The 22,042-nt window shown below is 39.2% G+C and overlaps 1 protein-coding gene across 1 annotated transcript in view; it reads right to left on the bottom strand.

The window, feature by feature from the left end:
• The window catches only part of CLNK (cytokine dependent hematopoietic cell linker), a 95,410-nt gene extending 78,263 nt beyond the window's left edge, over window positions 1-17,147 (bottom strand). The window contains exons 1-4 of the mRNA XM_033959478.1: window positions 16,985-17,147; window positions 13,903-13,946; window positions 4,526-4,676; window positions 546-634 (exon numbers count right to left, since the gene is read on the bottom strand). Coding sequence (XP_033815369.1) covers window positions 546-634; window positions 4,526-4,676; window positions 13,903-13,946; window positions 16,985-17,147 — 447 coding nt within the window. The remainder of the gene's footprint in view (window positions 1-545; window positions 635-4,525; window positions 4,677-13,902; window positions 13,947-16,984) is intronic.
• Window positions 17,148-22,042: the final 4,895 nt, after the last annotated feature.

Raw genomic sequence — 22,042 nt, 5'->3', positions numbered from 1 at the left:
TGGCTCCTCCTTTGCATAAAAGCTCTTGTTTTGAGCGTTTGGGAGCTAGGCTTTTTTTAGGTTGATTATATGTTGTTAGTTTAGACGTAGTGGTGGTCTGGGCATTTAAACAGCAGGCCATTATAAAAATAAAAACATCCTTTTGGACGTTTGTTTTGATAATGGACATTTTCCCTGCTTCTACTTTCAACTTTTAAGGCCTTAGACCATAAGGGGACTTAGACGTGTTTTTTTTATTATGCCCTTCTATGTTACTAGCTTGAGCTACTGAAATCTATCCTGTAGTGATTGATTCCCATAAAATTGTTGACACCCACTCAGTTTTACAGAAGAGGATTTTGATGAAAGACTATTACAGGAAAAGTATATTTAGATATAGTAATCCTGTGTGACAGAAGGAAGAACAAAACTATAATGACTGATCATAAAATAGAAGTTAATTAAAGCAAGAGGTATATATATTTTTGGAGGTAGGGGAGTGGCAAAGTGGGCAACAATGTTATAAAGAAATATGGTTACCTCAAGTTAAGATGGAGGTGGCTTACCTCTAGTTGTGGCTGCTGCTTGATGGTAATGCGAGACGTCGTATCAACGGAAATTTTAGTTCTATTGGAAACTCTAAAGCAATGTTTATCTATGACAGAAAAGACATATTATAAGTTTTGTTTATTGTGTTATTTTATCTTTTTTATGTGTTCTTTAAAAGATAATTTTAAAGGGTAAACATTGATCATGAAAATTCTAGGGGTGTATTTTCAAAACCTTTATCTGATTAACTGTAGGAGTTAGTTAACCAGATTAATATTAAAATTTGTAAATCCTGGTCCTCTCCCAGGATGAAGTTTAGCATTTGATCTCCAAACTGACAGAAAAGAATACATGAGATCATCATGTTATATTTGCACTTATACATGAGTTCTGGAGAACACAGGTCCCACAGTGTCACAAATAAATAGATATACAGTATTTATAAATTAGAAATGACAAAATCCTGGGAAGAAAACTTTCTGTGGGATAATACTAAGGGGTCCTTTTATCAAGCCACGCTAGCAGGGTTAGCGCGTCGGACATTTCATCACGCACTAACCCCCGCAGCCAGCTAAAATACTAACGTCTGCTCAATGCAGGCGTTAACGGCTAGAGCGGCAGGTGATTTAACGCGCTGTATTACGCTCGTTAAACCCCTACCACAGCCTGATAAAAGGACCCCCAAATGTTGTGCAAATTGTTTAAATGTGACAAAAATTCTGATTCACATTAAACACATATGCTAACCATCTGAGTAGTGAAAAAATAAGAAACAACACTTTTTTTTTTAAGTTCAATAAAGTTTTATTATTTCAAAAAGGTACAAGGGTAACATTGTACAAGAACAATTGGTCACACATATGTTAATGATTAGAGAAAAAGAATTTTAACAAATAGCAGAGAAATATAAAACCTTACTACTATAAATATTTTATGCTTATATAATCTTTAAAGAAATGCATTACCAATATTCTTATATACGAGGGGTGCTAAAAAGTTCTGAGCCCCACCAAGAAGAAAATGATGTGGATATCCAAATAGCCCAATGGCTCCCTTTTCACTACTTAATGGCTTTTTCAAGGGTTCATTGGACTGTCTGATTTTTTTTTTTTTTTAAAAGCACGTCCTTTCTCTCTTCGGGCTATCAACTTAGGGCTCCTTTTACGAAGCTGCGTTTGGGCATTAACGTGTGGAATAGCGCACGTTACATTGGCCCGCTAGATACTAACGTCAGCATTGAGCTGGCGTTAGTTCTAGCCGTGTAGCGTGCGGTGTAGCACGCAGTAATATCCTGTGTGCGCTAAAAACGCTAACGCACCTTAGTAAAAGGAGCCCTAAGTGGCAAAACGGGAGCCGTTGGGCTATTTGGATATCTGGAAATCTAAAAGCTAAGCGGAATCTTTTCGCCTTATACAAAAAATGATTGATGAAATAACAAGCAGTTAATAAGCAGTTATTGTAAGGAGGTGGAGGAAAAATGGGTTGATGATTAACACTCTTAACCTGATAAGCTTGGTATAAAGAAAAGGTTCTTAAATCCAAGTGGGTTTCTGAGACCCTTACCTCCTTATCCATTCTAGATACCTTATAGTAGGATTACACATATGTTTGAAGGTGCCACTCATGCTTACTACACCACTGTTGGCAACGGCTTAGTCTTCTTTCCTCTGTTGAAGTCATTTTGGCTACCAACAAACAACCTCACTTGAGCAACAAAATGCACCACAGAGGTGCTGCTGTCACTCATCTCTGCATCCAAATGTCACTTGTACACTTTTGGGTCCTTTTACTCAACTGTATTAAGCGTTAACACAGAACAAAATGGCCTAACATGGAATGCACTAAAGTGTCATGTGTTGGTTTTGGAATATGTGACACGTGGAACAACCTCACAGAAAACGTCAGAACTGAACCTATTTATATCACATTTCAGAAGAAACTGAAACTCCTAAGTCAAACCTTACCTGCTGCAATCCCTCATCTAATTCATGACATAACTCACAAACAAAACAAGATAATAACATAAGACCATAAGAATAGCCTTACTGGGTCAATCCAATTGTCCATCAAGCCCAGTAGCCCGTTCTCATGGTGGCCAATCCAGGTCACTAGTACCTGGAGAAAACCCAACTTGTAGCAATATTCCATGCTACCAATACAAGGCAAGCAGTGGCTTCCCCTGTGTCTCTCTCAATAACAGACTATAGACTTTTCCTTCAGGAACTTGTCCAAACCTTTCTTAAAACCAGCTACGCTATCCGCTCTTACCACATCCTCTGGCAACGCGTTCAAGAGCTTAACTATTCTCTGAGAGAAAAAAAAATTTCTCCTATTGGTTTTAAAAGTATTTCCGTGTAACTTCATTGAGTGTCCCTCTAGTCTTTGTAATTTTTGATGGAGCAAAAAATCGATCCAGTTGTACCCGTTCTACTCTACTCAGGATTTTGTAGACTTCAATCATATCTCCCCTCAGCTGTCTCTTTTCCAAGCTGAAGAGCCCTAACCGTTTTAGTCTTTCCTCATACGAGAGGAGTTCCATCCCCTTTGCCATCTTGATCACTCTTCATTGAACCTTTTCTAATGCCACTATATCTTTCTTGAGATAAGGAGACCAGAATTGAACGCAATACTTCAAATGAGGTCGCACCATGGAGCGATACATGGGCATTATGACATTCTTAGTCTTGTTAACCATCCCTTTTTTACCTAATTATCTCTAACAGAACCACATTACTATGCTTCATCTCCACTGACTTATGTAGTGCTCCTCTACTTAGAATTGTCTCCCTACTCTTAAAAATCTTCTATGTACTAATTTTGTTGTCTTCTCTTTCTGCGCTAATTCCCCTACTTAACCATCTTGATCCTTTATACTCTAATGTATTTTCTTTTTTACTGTAAGTCGCCTTGAGCCTGCATGACGCATAAATAACAGATTAGATTAAATTAGATGTCACACAAGAAAAAATGCTTAATAACAATATTCAATCAACAAACTAGAGCAATGTTATTAGCCAAGTGGTGGAGATACCCACTGAAACACATTTACTAATAGTGGAGAAAAAAAAGCCTCAACTGCATTCAATATTAGATGGCAACCCAGCGGGTTTCTAGCCGTTCAACTTATGTATCATAGGCAAAAAAAAAAAAAAACATCTAATCCACCACGCTGTAGTGAAACAGTTCTTCCTTCCAACAAGGCTCTTGTTTCGCCACCGAGTGGCTGCATTAGGGAAATTAATGTTGCTTAATGAACTCAACGATCTGTGAGGACTATACCAGCATGTGATGATAAGTTCAGCTTTGTTTCTTGTTCTTTTTCTTCTTTTTTTTCCTCTGCACAGTGGTGGTTGGATAACCCATTTTGAAAGTTTTTTTTTTGCCTATGGTACATAAGTTGAATGGCTAGAAACCCGCCGGGTTGCTGTCTGATATTGAATGCAGTTTAGGCTTTTTTTCTCCATTATTAGTAAATGTGTTTTAGTGGGTATCTCCATCACTTGGCTAATAACATTGCTCTAGTTCAGGGGTGGGCAATTCTGGTCCTCGAGTCGAGTTTTCAGGATTTCCCCAATGAATATGCATGAGATCTATTATCATGCACTACTTTCAATGCATATTCATTGGGGAAATCCTGAAAACCAGACTGGATTCCGGCCCTCGAGGGCCGGAGTTGCCCACCCCTGCTCTAGTTTGTTGATTAAATTAGATGTGTCATGGTGCAGGAGAGGGGCGATTCTCATTTGGAGGAACCATGGGCCCAGGGGCTTACCGTATTCTGCTGCACAGGTCATTAGTTGTAGGGATGCCTGTAGTTTGATTAGGATATTTCAAGTTTCTGAATACCTTGAGTTGCTCTAACAGGAACAAGAAATATCTAGCTTGAAGCATAGTCTGTATGTTTGATGAATTATTGGTTCAGTGTTCACAGTATAACAAAACTTCAGATTTATTGATCAGCCCCCAAATTTAATTGGGTATAAAAATGCTAATTTACCTGCATATTTAGGTTCTTGAATAAGCTTGGTAGGGAGACTCTTCAGATGCGGTAATGCAGTTACAGTGCAAGGTACAGTCTGATAATCCCATTCATCAGATTGATCTAGATATAAGTCTCTTTCATTGGTTTCTCTTGCTAAACTATTTTCCTGTGGAAAAGTAAGCACTTGTTATGACATCAAATTTATAATGGAAAACTGTGAAATTCAGTAGGCTTGGTAATGCCATATAAATATTATGCTCCCAGTTTTACAGACATATTTCCATGCCCATAAATGGTTTGTTCCTTATAAAGATGCGCAAACTGTGGTCATCTTATGGATAATGGGGACCTAAAGTTGAAGAGAGCAGGAGGGACCAGAGGACAGGGCATCCTAGGCAAAGGAGCAAGTAAAAGCATGGTCTTCCATCTGCAGCAGCCACCTTTCCCTTCAGGCTGAACTTCATGGGGCTAGATTCACTAAGCAAACCGATCGTGTACCAATCAGTTTGCGAGCCCTTTGCGACCCGATTTCCCTCTGACCCGATTCACTAACTTGTGTACCAATCCAATTCCGATCTGTGCATGCAAATGAGGGAAACAGCATGCAAAGTAAGCAGGGGTGCAATTCACTAAACAAAAATCTTGAACACCGACTGGGCTGGCTGATCAACAAGAAGCAACTGCTGGGGACTAGTCATTCCACTCCTTTTCTATTGTCCTGCCTGCCTTGCAGCCCTGAAATAAACCCGCGACCTGCCCTCTGCCTCCCCGACTCTTTCTCTGCCTCCCCCGGCTCTCCTGCTCTCAGCTCCCGACTTTCCAGCTGTCTCGCTACCCTGCTCAGCCCCGATCTGCCATGTTCAGCCCCGACTCGCCTGCCCTTCCCCACAGTGTGAGCCCATGGTTTTAACCCACAGGTTTAAAGCGGGTTAAAACCACGGGCTCGTGAAAGTAAAAAAAAAAATGTAAAAAAGCTCTGCCAGGCACGAATGGCCAGTGCTTGCGCAGACCATCTACAGTCAAGGACGATGGTCTGCGCATGCTCAAGGATCGCTCTCCAGTGATCCGTGCAGCTGGTTGGAGGCATGCCAACGATCGTCCCCATTTGCATGCAGGCCTTTAGTGAATTTGTCAGCCTGCATGCAATTGGGCACGGATCAGGCATGGAGAGGCAGGTTAGTGAATCTAGCCCATAGTTCTGGCAGCCACCAAACATAAGGCAAGAATCGGGCATGGTACAGATCAGCCATTAAAAGCAGTAGGGACTTCCATTTGGGATTCAATTTAACAGGTCCAAAGTTTATTAAAGCAAACCCAAAGATATGACAGCATATTAGGGTCCATCTAATAACCCTGGGGAAATCCACTGCTTATTCCTAGGAAAAGCAGTATAAATTCTGTTTTACCACTTGGGATCTTGCTAGGTACTTGTGACCTGGGTTAGTCACTGTTGGAAACAGGATACTGGGCTTGAGGGATCTTTGGTCTGTCCCAGTAAGGCAATTCTTATGCTCTCATATGTGTCGCCTAAAAAAACTGCTGAGTAGTGGTGCTCTAAAAGCAATTCTATAAAAGTTTTGCACACTGTATAAAATCACACTTAGCGCCTCCTAAGTGTTGCTATGCATCGCTAGGCGTCCCAACATTTAGGCATACCCTGTTGACCTAAATGCCTGCACCTAATTTGTGTGTACCACAGTGCCTAAGTCAAAAACACACCCCTAATTTGAAAACATGCCCAAGAGCTTCCTAACCACGCCCAATTTTAGCCACTCCTTTTGGACAATGCACATATGTTTTATAGAATTGTGATTTATGAGTTGTGTGCTAACTTTCAGTTGACTCCAATTAAAGTCAATTAACAGGTGTTAATTACCAATGACCAGTGCCAATTAAGCCTATTTACGTTATACGCATACATCAGCTAAGCACATTGATGTATGCACATAACTTTAGGCATCATATATATATCATTTGGGGGTTGCTGCTTCCTATTTAGGAGGTGCTAAGTGCTTCCACATTAACTCAGTGCTATCCAGTTAGAACATGGTAATCCTAACTCATTAGCTGAATAATATTGGGATGCCTATACTCTGCACCTGGTATGCCCCCTCTAAAAAAATTCTCTTTTAAAAATAGTTAATGCATGCTTAGCTTGCAAAAACAGGCAAAACACTGCAAAAGCTTTAACACGTTTTGTGGTAGCTTGTTTTGCTGTGCTAAAATTGTATTAAGGACTTAACTACGTTTAGTAAAAGGGTCCCCAAATGCATTAATGAATGCACTTCACTAATTTAACTAAATTACTTGTTTTTCATAATTAATCCAAGATAAGCTTCCTGAAGAAATATTGTATTTCAGAGATGGGTATATTTTAAAATTATCTACAGTAGATAAGCCTTAATTTGTTGTTTTTGGCATTTATCAAATGTTCTAGGAAAGGATATTCACTGTAAATTGTATTTGTGAATCACAAACATGAACTAGATCAGGGGTTTGAAATGAAAGGCCGCATAGCACATTTGAAATCACAGTGGGGGATGGATTGGGAGGGAGTCCCCTTGGAGAAGAGTTCCTGAGCTGGGGGGACAGGAAGGAGTAAAAGAAGGGGGAACCACATTTTGTCTTTTCAATGATTTCAAATGCTAATGGACAGAGGCAGAGGGCATGGTTCCTAGGGTGATACAACTACAAACACACACACCTTGAGGGTGCAGCAGCCAAAAGAACTCATAGGCATTCCTAATGCTGAACTCTTGGAGCAGGGAGCCAATGCATACCACAACTCTTTTTTGCCACTTTCTGGTAGAGGAAGAAGAGGAGGATTTCAGCAACAGGAAAGCTAAGCAAGAAGGAAGGACCACTAAGATGCGGCTCGGCTGCTCACAGTCTGCTAGCTGAAATCTTCCAGCTGTAGCAGGGAGGGGAAGAGAAAGTGTGTGTGTGTGTTTTCTAAGACAATGAAGCCGTCTGCACAATGCATGGCGGTGGCAAAAAGGGCGAACAAAATGCTAGGAATGATTAAGAAGAGGATCACGAACAGATCTGAGAAGGTCATCATACCGCTGTACCGGGCCATGGTACGCCCTCACCTGGAATACTGTGTCCAGCACTGGTTGCCGTACATGAAGAAGGACAAGGTACTACTCAAAAGGGTCCAGAGAGGAGCGCCTAAAATGGTTAAGGGGCTGGAGGAGTTGCCGTACAGTGAGAGATTAGAGAAACTGGGCCTCTTTTCCCTTGAAAAGAGGAGACTGAGAGGGGACTTGAGCGAAACGTTCAAAATACTGAAGGGAATAGACTTAGTAGAGAAAGACAGACTGTTCACCCTCTCCAAGGTAGGGAGAACGAGAGAGCACTCTCTAAAGTTGAAAGGGGATAGATTCCGTACAAACATAAGGAAGTTCTTCTTCAGCCAGAGAGTGGTGGAAAGCTGGAACGCTCTTCCGGAGTCTGTTATAGGGGAAAACACCCTCTAGGGATTCAAGACAAAGTTAGACAAGTTCCTGCTGAACCGGAACATACTCAGTTAGGGCCAGTCTCAGTTAGGGCGCTGGTCTTTGACCAGAGGGCCGCCACGTGAGCAGACTGCTGGGCAGAATGGACCACTGGTCTGACCCAGAAGCGGCTTTTCTTATGTTCTAATTTGCCTAGGTAGTTAAATATCCCAGATTGAAAGCTTCCTTCCACTTAGCACAGTGTCTGGCACAGTAGTGTGCCCTGAAGATATTCTGGTTGTGCCATGAGAAATTTTAGAATTTTACTTTAATTTTAAAAATTTCCTTCATAAATATGCACTAGAACAGATGACATGTACATCACGTACACAAGAGTCTGTCAATGTTATGAGCGTCTGCATGCGTAATGATACAACTGCCCAGACAAGCATCATTCTTTGACGTGATTAGTCCTTGAAAACTAACGGCAAGTAATTTTATTTTAATTTTTTTATGCAGTAGTTATCCTAACTTAAGTAACAAAGCAATCAAGGCTTTGTTACTGTTTGGATCTTCTTATCTTTGCGAACTTGAATTTTCAGCTCTGGCAGAAATTAAATTGTAAAAAGAGAATGACTGCAGATGGTAGATGATGAAATGTGTGTTTGCTTGTTGACTATTGAGGCGTATTTTGAGTTAATTTGCCCTCAAAAACAAGGCCATTCGTTGCATTGATTAGCAATTCTATTCTATCTACTTTAGTTTCACTGTTGTTACAATTACCCATACATAGTTTAAAGCAGAGGTTCCCAACTCTGTCCTGGAGGACCACCAGCCAGTCAGGTTTTCAGGATAGCCCTATTGAATATGCTTGAAGCAGATTTGCATGCCTGTCACCTCCATTATATGCAAATCTCTCTCATGCACATTCATTAGGATTATCCCAAAATCCTGACTGGCTGGGAGTCCTCCAGGACAGGGTTGGGAACCACTGGTTTAAAGAACTTTAAATAAATAACTCTCAAATGTAATTTTTTGTTGGTTTTGCAATTTTATAATTTCAATTATAATGTGCCACAAAAAAACATAAAGAAGATAAGGTGATACCTTTTTTATTGGATTATCTTAATGCAACAAAAAATAAAAGTCCAATAAAAAAGGTATCAACCCACAGCACAGCAGATTGACTCTCAGCCCAGTGGGTCTCACAAAGCTCGTTTCCTACCCCTCCCACCACACCTCATGCAGAAACTTTTATAGCATAGGACTTTCCTCTTGGCTCATGATTTACAAAAGAAAGACAATCTGTTGCAAAAGAGGAGACATGGTTACTCATGTATGTGTTGCATACATGTGGGTAAAGCCTTAGGAAGGCCTATAATACTTATAGAAGGAAGCCAGAAACAATGAAATACACCTCACTCTCTTACCTTTCGTAACATGGCCCAGAGCAAGACAAGTAAATGCCGTGTTTCAAACATTTATGGTGACGTGAGTAATCAAGTTGATATCAACCCCCCTTCACTTTTTCAAAACCGTAGCATGGTTTTTAATGCCGGCCTTGACGGTAACAGCTCTGATGCTCATAGGAATTCTATGAGTGTTGAAGTTGTTATTGCTGCGGCCGGCGTTAAAAACCGTACTACGGTTTTGTAAAAGGGGAGAGGGGCAAATTAGCTAATAAAGAAGGAATATACAATTAATTAGTAGCCCAATTTGCTCAGTTACCGAAAACCATTTTGTTGCCAATTCAAACTTTATAAAGCAAGAAAAAAAAAAGCAGGCCTACAGTGCTAAACAATTTTTTTTTCTCTTTAAACTAAACTAAACTAAACTAAACCTTAAGTTTATATACCACATCCTCTCTACGGAAGTGGAGCTCTGCACGGTTTACAAGAGCTTAAAATATAAGAAGAGAAAGGAAAAGGTTTACATGAGCTTATATATAGAATGGAAGAGTAAGTGGGAAAATAGAATTACATATTAGAAAAGAGCCAAGTTTTCAGTTGCTTGCGGAATAGTTGGAGAGAGCCCAGGTTCCGCAACGGGTTAGTAAAGTCGTTCCAGAGACCTGTGATTTTGAAGAGAAGAGATTTTCCCAGTTTACCTGCATAGAGAATACCACGAAGAGAGGGGATGAATAGTTTATATCTTTGGGCAGGTCTGGTGGAGTCAGGACTCGAGGAGTTAAAGGATAGTGGGATTAGGGGAGGAAGGATGCCATGAATGATCTTAAAAGCCAGGCAGGAGCATTTGAAATGGATTCTGGAAATCACTGGGAGCCAGTGAAGATTGGACAGGAGTGGGGAGACATGGTCAGATTTGAGTTTTGCAAAGATCAATTTGGCTGCAGTATTAAGCATTAAGTGAAAGTCAAGGAGGAGAGGGTTACATTTAGAGGGAAAAAACTTAAATATTATGCAGTCAGATACAGACATATGCATGAAGAGTGATACATATCAGTCATTTGTGTGTATGTGTATGACTACTGTGTGAGCATGTGTATACCTGTGTGAGGCGGTCAGTGTTAGGGATGAGCATTCATTAGTGCTCAATCACTTTGGTAGTGTGTCTTTAAAAAATAGTGAGTTCTAAGTCAATTTAATGCACATCACCCCATGAATTAACAAGCATTAATTGTATTAATATGCATAAAAAGTTTTAATGCACATCATTTTTTTTTACATTAGAATGAAAGCATTCAAACTGAAAAAGCATTTAAAAATCAAGAAAAGGTCAAAAAGAGCTGAAAACAAACTAAAAATGTTTGCCATATGCATATCCCTAGTATGTGTGTGTATGCAGGTGGGTTTGTGTTGGGGTGTGTATGTAAGTGTGTAGGAGGAAGAGAGAGAATATTCATGGGGGTGTTATGGTATATGTGACTGTAGGAGCATGGAAGGACATTTTTGATAGGACATCTAAGCCCGATTTGGATGTTTCTCGCTAAATGTTCAAAGTCAGAAGCACAGAAATGTCTATTTTCTACAGTCAAACCACTAGACATCCAAAAATATTTTATTTTTGAAAATCAGTTACTTGGACGTCTAGGCTGATAGGAAGTCCAACCCTTAGGACGCCTAACTTTATACCCCATTTTCGACCAATGAAACATCCATGTTGAAAATGGCCATATCCAGACCATTTGAATGTGGGAGAGGCCACACAGACATGCCAACAGAGTAGTGGGACACCATAGAATGTCAGAAGTACATCTCACCATATACTGTACTACTTATAATTTATGCTGAGCCCTCCCAAACTCCCCCAAACCTACTAGACTTACCTGTCTTCCACCCCAATAGCCCCCATGGCTTCAGGTGCCACCTATATGGCAGTAGAATAAGGTTTTGGTGGCCTCACCTTTTCTACCATAACTATAGTGGTTAGAGTGGCTTATGGACCTGGGTCCTCCTTTCTGTTGTTCACTAGCCCATTCACCAGGTTACTTAAGACACCTATGTGATGCTCTACTAGGCTGCTGCTGTTCTAGAGTTAGGTATGCACTCTTTCATTCAGATTTTTTTGGGGTGGGAGGGGGTTGGGGACCCTACCTTAATATATCCAGTAGTCATCTGGTTAGTTTGGGTACTTTTGGGGCACTTAGATGCTTCTAAAACAAGTCTAGCTCCAAACATCTAAGTTTCATCCAGTATGTCTTGGAAAAGGTTCAGTTATCGCTAGAAGATGTCCAAGTTAAGCCTGCCCAAAGCCCACCCAAATCACACCCATAATATGCCACCTGGAACTCTGTACACACAGTGGGAGAAACATCTCACTAGATGTCCAGGAAAAGGGTTTTGATTATCAGCACATGGACATCCTGGCAATTAGCATGTTCAAGTGCCAACTTAGGTGATTTTCTGGAGACAGCCAACCCCATCAATGGGAAGCCCAATGCTTCCAGTGCTTTAAAAACAAACCTAGGTTTTGGCTGGGGATATCTTACCATGATTTTGGCCCATAATGCAACTTCCATTGTTATGTTCTGGTTTTTACATAGTAATTAACAGTTTCATATGCATTTGCATGTTTTCATTATTGTGTAACCCACAATGACCTAAATATCATTGTGATAAAACAAGTCAGCTGTGTTAGGACCCTTTAAGTCACATTAAGCTTAAAAAATATGAGTAAAAGCCTTAATGTAGCTTGATAACTTCTCTCCAACTCATTGCATTTTAGCACAGGTCCCATTTCTGGATAGGGTCAGTTCAGATAGTAGTGACAAAAATGGTCAATGAGTTTCATCCTAAAGTATATATGTACAGGATTAAATATCCAAACATATATGCCCTAAAAAAAGAAGGGAAAAGGAAGATAGGATAGAGCCATTTAAACAATTCCATGGAATAAATGCATGAGAAGCAGGTTTCTTTCAGCAGAAAGGAGACTTAAGAATGAGGAATTATGGGACAAGAATGGAATTGGAAGACTCAGGAGTTGTTAATGTTGTGTTCAAGTCCTAGCAACTTGATGAATTACAGATCTAATAAGAAATTGTTTTTGCGTTAGTCCAGTAAGGCCCTCCAGTGTCATCCCCATGATTGTTTTCAATGTGTCTAGTCATCTGGTTTCAGGTCGCCCTCTTCGCCCGGTTCCTTCAATCTTCCCAAACATGATGTCCTTCTCCATTGATCTTCCTCTTGTGATGGTATGATCAAAATAAGACATTTATAGCTTCATTATATTTGGCCTTAGATGACATAGCCGCTACAATCTCTTCCAGAATCAATTTATTAGTTCTTCTGGCAGTCCACGGCATGCATAAAATCCTTCTCCAGCATCAAAGCTCAAATGAATCAATCTTCTTTCTGTCTTGTTTCTGTAGTGTCCAGCTTTCACATCTGTAATTGACCACTAAGAAAAAGAGTGCATGGACAAGTCTGATCTTTGTTTGGAGTGTTATTTCCTTGCCTTTGAATATTTTGTCAAGAGCCTTCATTGAAGAGCAACCAAGTGCTATTTTGCAAAGTATTTCTTCCCTGCTCTTTGCTTCTTTGTTTATGAAAGAGCCCAGGAGATTGAAATCCTTAACAACTTCTATTCTATCACCTTCAGGCTCAAAATCTTCATCATTTTCCATGTTCATGATCTTCATCTTGTTTATGTTTGGTTCTTATCCCATATTATGACTTTTGGCTTTGACTTTTCTTAGTAGATAGAGCATGTCTTCTTTGATACTGGTGATGAATGTAGTACTACATTGCAGGTTGTTTATATTTTGGCCACCAATTTTGAAACCATTGCTCTCTTCTTCCAAATTTGCTTTTCTGACGATGGCTTTGCTGTAGAGTTTGAATAGGTAAGGTAACAAGATGCATCCTTGCCCGACGCCATTTTTTTGGAAACCAATCAATGTTGCCATATTGAGGAGTAATCTCAGAAAATATCTCCCAGTGAAGGTGGCAAAGACAAGGACAATACCAGTAGACAATACCAGTTTCCAAAATGGCAAGGGACAAACATAGATGATTTGTCTGGAATAGGAAGGGATTATAGAGTTTAATAACAATCTGGATGGACAGTCTGGATGGACCATATGTTCTGTGGTTCTTGAATTGCATAAACTGTTAAGTGGATAAATGGGTCCTGTGTGTACTAGAGAACAAACTGTTACAAGTGTATTTAGTCACTGGATTATAATGTGGTTTTGGCTAACATTTCTAGTAATTAGTATTTTAAAAATATTTTCACTGTAATACAAAAGTATCATATAAAGTGATGGATCCATAATAAGCTTTCACAGCTTTTAACACTACTCATTTAAAAATAGTTATAGTTTCTGTTTTTTAAACTAGCCCCCCACCCTGAAAAAAGCTGCATACAAACTTATGAGTTAAGAAATAATCTCTATAAATTTTAATTACAATTCTTACGATACTGTAGTTTTATATTCAAATTTTGTTTCTAAATTAATATAAAACATAACACTTGAAAAAAAAAAGGACTTACAATGCTAGCAGATAATTTCTTATTGATATTTCTTGTTTTGATTTCTAGGGAAAGAAAAGAAAGATAAAAATTAGTGTACCCATTTACACATAAATTAAGTACATACAGTAAGAGATGGAAATCCTCCTTTTGGCAGTCTGAGTTAAATAATGCAGGAATTCTCTGGTCTGAGGTTCATGAGGCTGTTTTCCCAACATGTGGTAGGCATTAGTCAAGCAGATTTCTTTCAGCTTGTTCAAGGGTCCAACAGATTACACACTACTTCCTTATTTCAACTGGATTCTGCAGAACAAGCAGGCTGAGTAGACCGCTTGGCTGATGTGTTTTCTGCAGGTTAGTATCTTGGTTTAGTGGAAGTTTGCCATGAATGCAAATTAGCTCTACAACAAACTCTCACAAGAAATTTTGTTTAGAAAAGACTGCAAAAATTAAGAACTATAGGCCTGATTTTACATATAACACCTCAAAAATTGGTGCCAATTAGAATGGCGGTTAGTGCAATTCTACAAGGCACATATACCTTTTATAGAATCACATTAAGGCCCAGATTCTTGAACTGGCGCTGATATCCGTGGCTGCCTTAAAAGTGACTGCTGATCGTATGTCAATCATGCATCAGTGTTGGTTTCTGAAAAGAGCCGATATGAAAGGCATGGGAAATATAGGCCTGGATATTCTGGGCCTATATTTCTGGCCCCTATCATAGTATGAATCATGACTACAGACACTTTAGGCCGCCTAACATCACTTCTGGTGATGGCCATACCTACTTAGGCATTTGTTGGCCTAAAGCATCTACATAGGCGTAATTCTGTTGCCGATTTTCTAGGCACTGGTATGTGCCTCAAATCATGGTTAAAAACGCCTTTTGGACAGCATTTTTATTGGAGGTATGGGCGCCTACTGGCACCTAGAAAATTTGCACCAGTTCAAGAATCTGGGCCTAAGTGCCTGTACCTTGCACAATTTTGTAGGCACACCCATTTAGGTCAAGGAAAACCAGGCCTAAATCCCTGCAACTAACTTGTACGTGCATCGAGTGTATTCTATAACAGTATGCCTAACTTTTAGTAACACCTACAATAGGGTTGTCCAGAAAAGCCTAATGTTGGAAAAAATGTGCAAATTGAAGTTTTCCCCATGAATCTGATTGTGCTTGATCAGAAAATAATTTTTTTTAAAAAAATTTTATAGCCCACCCTGGGGTTCTTCAGAGCCACTAATTTTATAAAGCTCTGTTTTTCTTAAAATTTGCTATTATTTTTGCTTAATGGAGCAAACCTTTTGGTATTTTAGCTATAACTTTTATGTTTTTACACTCAGCAATGATACATTGATAAAAATACATAGATGTCATCTGTTTTATTGAAAAAGAACAATAAATCAGTACAGAAATAACACTATAGTCTCCAATATGCTTATAATAACAGCTGGGGCCGGATTCCTTAGAACTCCATTAATACTCCATTAAAACATTCTCCTGTCATCAAATGATAAAAATACATTTTATGCAAAAACATGTAGCAGTGTTTTGTTAAATAAACCTTCAATATCTGCACCCTATTGTGGAAAATATCAGATATTTAATATACTTTGCTAATAGCTAAACATACACACTTTGGAGTAGTCATCTACCAATGGCATTCCAAACACTCAAGCATTCAATGTCTTCATGAAATAGTCAGGATAAAGCCTGTGATGCTGTTCTTAAAGTAGCCTTTTGGAAGTTTTTCTAGAATTCTTTTTATAATAAGTGAGTTCACTTTTTTGCCATGCTCCCTAACCTTATATACTTAGAGCAGTGGTGTTTCAGCCCCTCCATCCTTTGGGCCCTTTCCCCAATGGCAGACAATTTCACCACCAATCTGTGGCCCTCCCATCTCCCCCCAAGAGTAGACAACCAAATCCTTCCTCACAGCCTCCCTGGGCCTACCTGAATATCCCTGGTGGTCTGGGGTGCCAGTTAACTGAGAGTCTACTATACTATAAAATGTCACTTAATAATAGATGATCCTTTGGCAGATGTTCCAGTGTGGCTCCTTAATATGTCCCGTCTAGTTGGGGCCTGTTGCTATTTAGGTAAAGAAGACTTAACAGTGGCAACGGCTAGTGGTATCTCATTATTCTTCCACCATCCCAGTGATCATAAAGTTGAAATCACCTCCTCCTTGTTGGTCACCCAATAGGATTTCTCCTGAGCTTTAAAGGCACGACCAAAGGAAAAGGTTCATCTGTACTTATGCTTTTTTCCAGAGCACATAGTAATATCTTTAAGGTTTCTGTGCCTTTTTAGTGTCATTGGTGAGGAGTATGTTTCATGTTAAGTGTCTTGTTTACGAGCTTCTCAATAGATGCTTTCTTTCTGAATAAAACTATAATAGCAAACCACAGTGTCTTTTGATTGATTGGCCTGAGCAGAGCCCAAAGTATGGTAGGCTCATTCAATTTTTATATCTGCAGAAGAAAGAGTAACACCCACCTGCTCCAAAATCACCATAGATAACTTCTGTATAGTGGCAGCACAGTTAATAATTATGTATGTAAATTATGCAAACTGTTTAGTTTTAAACGGTTGTCACCCCTAGGCACCTAACCGGCTTGGTTAGTGTGTTTGGGCACAAACAATATTCTTCCCAGTGTGCCCTCTAAAGCTTGAGGGTCCCCCTCGGGTCTTTTATCCAGGCTAGGCAACTGCCTAACAGCCTATACAGTCTTTCCAAAACAAACACACTGTCAGAATGGCTTTGAAACAAAAATAAAGGTTTTATTCAGGCCACTGGCCAGGTAAGTTTCAACCCTTTGGTTATAGTTCTTGTATACTTCACAAGCAAGCTTCCTGAAATACATTCAGTTCAATAGCCCAGGGTTTCTGCCCTGGAAACAATTCTTGCATAAGCAAATATTTTTATAATTCCAACCTCCGGTTTGCTGCACTGGCATGGATAAAAAGGTGGAAAAACAAAACAGCAAAAAGAACTCATATTTTATATTTCTCTACCACAGATGAAACCTTGGTTATGCTTCCTAGCAGGTTTTAAGGACTGTACGGACAAGTTAATTTGGTCCAGGTAGTTTCTATTACCTTTGCTCCTACAATCCTTCAGCAAATTTATATTGGAGACAACAGAGTTAAGCAGTTCCTTAGGAGACAGTGAATTAAGTGAGTTTACCAGCCCATATAACACAGCCTTGAAACATCCAGCTTGCAGCTCCAAGTCTGCTTGCAGAAGCCGTGTGAACCTCATTGAGCTAGTCTCAGCTGCACGCAGCACACTAATTAGCCCCAACATGGGAAAAGGCTACTGAATCCAACGACAGGCAAAAATTCAAAATGTTTTCTCCGCTCAGAAACACTCTTCAAAGAGGATTGTGCTATTACACACAGTAAACCAGAACCACATAGCAGCAAACAGGAAAATGAAGGGCAAATCGAAACTTACAGTTTTAGTAGATTTGCATGGCTTCAGCTGGTTCCTGAAACTCTGGTATGCCTGTACTAATTTCCATAGCTTCAGGCTGTATGAGAGACTCTAATCCTGTAAAGAGAGGAGCGTCTCCTGCCTCTTGCATGTCCCAATCAGAAGGGAAATCTCTGGAAGGGGACTCACGCTGAACTTCAGCTGAGCTCTTGGACTGTTTGTGCTCATACCCGTTCTCCTTGTCCTGCCCCCAGCTTCCTTCCTGGTCTGAAGCTTCCTGGGTTCTGAGGCTCTCCTGTTCCTGTCTCCCCCCTTTCTATAATCTGAGCTGGCTTTTCAGGAGCTCTAAGCCACGCTCCCTAAGCCAGGTTGGGAAAACAGACTCAGGCATTTCTCTGGTAGGTTTCTTTCCCTTGCTTCTAACAGCACTCAGCCTTAAAGGGACAGTAGTCCTACCAGGTACTAACCTTACAGGCGGACTCTGGTCCATGCTATCCCAGCTCCTGATTGATAAGGCCCAACTTTAGTGTAGGAAGAGGTGGTCGAAGCATACAGCGAGTGATTTCCTTCACTCGCTGGCGCTCCGGCTGCTCTCTCCTGCCTCTCCCGCTGCCCTCTTCAATCTCCCCCCACGAAAAGCTGTATTCACTGTTTTTTAAGATTCGCGGGGGTTCCTGGAATGGAGCCCCTGCGAATGTCGGGGGAGTAATGTATACATCAGATACTAATTGAGAGATTACAGGATTTGGAACTTGGTGGTTTAGTACTGTAATGATTTACCTCTTTTTAGATGGAAGAATGTTCCATGTTGAGGCAGGAACAAGTCACTCAGGTTGGGCGCTGCAGACATGTGGAGTGTCTCAGGGATCTGCACTGTCTGCTTTGCTGTTTAACATTTACTTGCTTCTTTTGTGCCGTGAGTTACAAGAACTAGGAGCTAGTTACAAGCTTTACGCTAATGACATCCAGTTCTTGGTGCCGGTAACAAACTCTATACCTGATACTATCAGAAGGGTGAATTGCTATTTTCGCGTCATCAGGAGCTGGATGGATAACAATCATTTGAAATCGAACACGGATAAAACAGAGGTGCTGGGTATTAGCCATTCAAAGCATCCTGAATTTTTTCCCTTGGTGTTAACTTTAGATAATGTAGAAGTACCAATCTCTTGGACATGTAAATGCCTGAGGATAACTTTGGATTCCACTATGTCATTTAAACCACAGGTAAAGTCAGTAGAATTTTGAGTTTTTTTCAAATTACAGCTCCTTTGGAAATTGAAAGATCTTTTATCAGTAGGGAAATTCCAGACAGCAATAAGTGCAATATTGACACCGATTCTTGATTATTGCAATACCCTCTTTTTGGGTTTGCCAAAATATGCTGTTCGGGCATTGCAATTAGTACAAAATGCTATGGCACAATTAATTGTTGGTGCTGCCATGTTTGAGCATGTAATGCCAATTTTGTTTCAGGTGTATTGGTTGCCCATTTTGGCCCAAATTCAATTTAAAGTGCTTTGTTTGATCTACAAGCAGTTAGCTGTCTTTTCAATATGTATCAACCAATTAGGGAGTTGCGCTCTGAGGAACAGCATTGCTTGGAAGTGCCCTTACTGAGACAGGTAAGATTAGGGCTTTGTCGTCATTCCTTAATAGCAGTTCAAGTCGCGTTGCTATGGAATACTGTACCACTTGAAGTAATGAACGTGTCTACTTTATTAAGCTTTAGGAAATTGCTAAATACTGAACTGTTTGTGCAATATTTTTTAGAATGATCTGTGTTTTGTTCTAAAATTGGGTAAGGAAGCAGATTGATGTTTTTGCATTTTTTGTATTGTAAGTTAAATTTTTTTTTTTTTTTTTAGTTCAAAGATTTTATTGATTTTAATATACAATAAGTACAAAGGCCAGCTTGTTGTATTACATGAATATTATTATATGATTCTTTTTTCTTTGTACAACTTGTCTGTATCTTGCCTCGTTAAAATTTTTAATGTTTATATTAAATGTAATTGTGAATGTAATTGTGTATCTCGCACAGAACTATAGGATGTAGTGAGTAAGAAATTTTTAAATAAATAAATTAAATGTGGGTCATTTATAAGTTATCTGATCAGTCGACCATCGGAAATTCCTACATTCAGTTTTTCCATGGTAACATATGTACTACACGTATTCAATGCATGAACCGTATTTATTCAAAGCCTTTACAAATTGTTTTATCAGGCCTAGCTTTATATGTAGTGGTGGCAGTATGATTCTTTCTCTTGCTACCAAATGTTCATTGATTACATTTTGTCCTTCAACCACTATATATTCCCTCGGAGGCCAATCTTTTTTGTCCAGTGTTCATGTTTGGCTCTACTATCCCAAAGGCATAAAAAGCAAGGCTACTTTGTGTAGCCACTTTGTTGACTATGAAGAAAATTAATCATCTTCCAGTCTATTCAAATCACCCATTGATGTTCTTGGTAATTTATCATTTCCAAGAATAAAGAGATAGCCTTGTACTCTTCTTTCATCCTGGTGAAGTGACCGATTAGAATAGAACCATAAATTCAACCATATCTAAGAAACTAGAGCTGATGTGGTCTATCAGGTTTCAAATTTATTTCATATTTGATAAAATTGCTTTCTTTTAAGGTTACAAAGCAATGTACAATAAATAATTTTCAAATACGGGGGACATACAATATAGGGATAGACAGACGTGCACTTCATGGGGAAATCAGGGAAGAACTACAATTTGATATAGGAAAGAGAACAAATAAGGATAGAACAATAAGAGTTATATTATATTAGATCAGTTGGGAATGTCAGCTCAGTTTAAGGGGCTCACTAATCAGTTAAAAGCGTCTCTATATAGGAAACTTTTTAGTTTCGATTTGAATTTCTCAAGGTTCTTCTTTTATCTGAGCGGGTAATAAGTTCCACCCGAGGAATAGGTCAAAAAATCCAAGGCACCAAGAACAATTTTTTTTTTATTGGGCTGTGTTATTCTACTCTTAACTCCAGTTATTAGTAACTAGGGCCCCCTTTTACGAAGCCGTGTTAGCTTTTTTATTACTGGCAGTGCTTGAACTTCTACATCCCTGGTTTAGAATTTAGTCCATGTTAAAGTTAGCAGTTACAAACAAAGCAAAAGCCCAGATGTTCCACAGTCAAAGAACAGAAATCCAAAACACAAAAGAAGAACAAACAGTGGAAAACTATGATCTTGATGAGGCGTTTATTAGATAAAATTACAAATCCAAAATAAAATCCACTTCATGAATAACTGACATGTAGTGTGATATGGACCCTACACGGTCTGTGTTTCGGCAAAAAGCCTTCTTCAGGGGTCCTGGGGGGGGGGGAATATGTGAAGCATGAGATTATATGTAAAAATGTGATGTTAAACTGAAAACAATGTGATAATGGTGCAAAATGGAAGTAAATTAAGTGAATCGAAAAAGGTCCTGTGAGGGGACGGAAGCTTGATGAAGAAAGAAATGAGAAATCCCAACAAACCAATGCTAAGAACATACTAATAAAAATGATGGAGACATCCCAAAGACAAACATAATATGTTTGGGTGACATCTAAAAGGGAGACCATACAAAGTGTAGAAACACAGCACGTGTAAGTGACATTTAAAGAAGGGGTCATACATGCCAGGTCAGTATTCACTCAATAGTATAAAAATAAATAAATAAAACCTACAAAATGTCAAAGTCATCAGATTATAAAACTGAAACATATCTGGCTGATTCATAACGCAAAGGAAGATCTAGCTAATATGTTAGACTTAAAAATTAACTAATACATCGGAAAAGCCTGAGAGATAAATGCGGTGACATGAAAATACATCTCCATAGCATACCCTAAATATATAGGAGTGAAAACAATAAATGTATTTACATAAAATCCATAAGAATAACCCCAACATTTTGTATATGTACAAAGAAGTAAAAACCTGGGATGTTGCATTAAATACATAAAATATGACTTGGGAACCTCAAGAGTGCCATGTGGCTGGAAAAATTCATCTGAAACATTAAAATGTAATAACATAAAATACGATATGACTTGAGGACATCAGAATGCAACATGATGAAAAAATACATGATAAACAATACAATATGATGAATCAAAAACATTAAAAATTCATCATAACATAAGGTACAATAAGGAAGCCATTAAAAATGTTATAAAATGCACAATGAAAATTAATAGAATAAGGATAACTACATAATAGCGTGGGACATGTGAGCTAGCCCAGCAGAACGAAAACTATGGTGAAGTCAGCAGTTAGCCTGAATTACAAATGTTAAGACTAGAAGTATTATACTGAGATGCAGAACAAGTTAAACACTACAGTGCTGAGCAGCTCATGTTTTGCAGTGTTAACCCTAGCCCAAAGTTCAAGTGTCAGTTCCTCCCCCATCCTTCAAAAAGAAGTGAACTCAGGACCAATCCCTTCCACCAATACAGAGAAAAAAAGAAGTCAAGTAACACTCAGGTGGTATTTGCCCCGATGCTCAAAGGAATTCTAGGAGGGAGGAGGGTAGGTTTCTTCACATTAAATGGGACCTTTGTTAAAATACCATGAGATAATGATGAAATAACACAGCTTAATACTGTAGTTATACCTCTGCTATAGATATTATCATTAACCTATACTCAGTTCTTAGAAGTATACTTGGATTTAGAAAACAAAAATAATGGGTCTAGCTTTA

Source organism: Geotrypetes seraphini, chromosome 1 (assembly GCF_902459505.1).
Source record: "Geotrypetes seraphini chromosome 1, aGeoSer1.1, whole genome shotgun sequence".
In the NCBI taxonomy this organism is placed as follows: Eukaryota; Metazoa; Chordata; class Amphibia; order Gymnophiona; family Dermophiidae; genus Geotrypetes; species Geotrypetes seraphini.
Note: the sequence above shows the minus strand (reverse complement) of the source record. Positions and strands in the feature narration are given on the sequence as shown.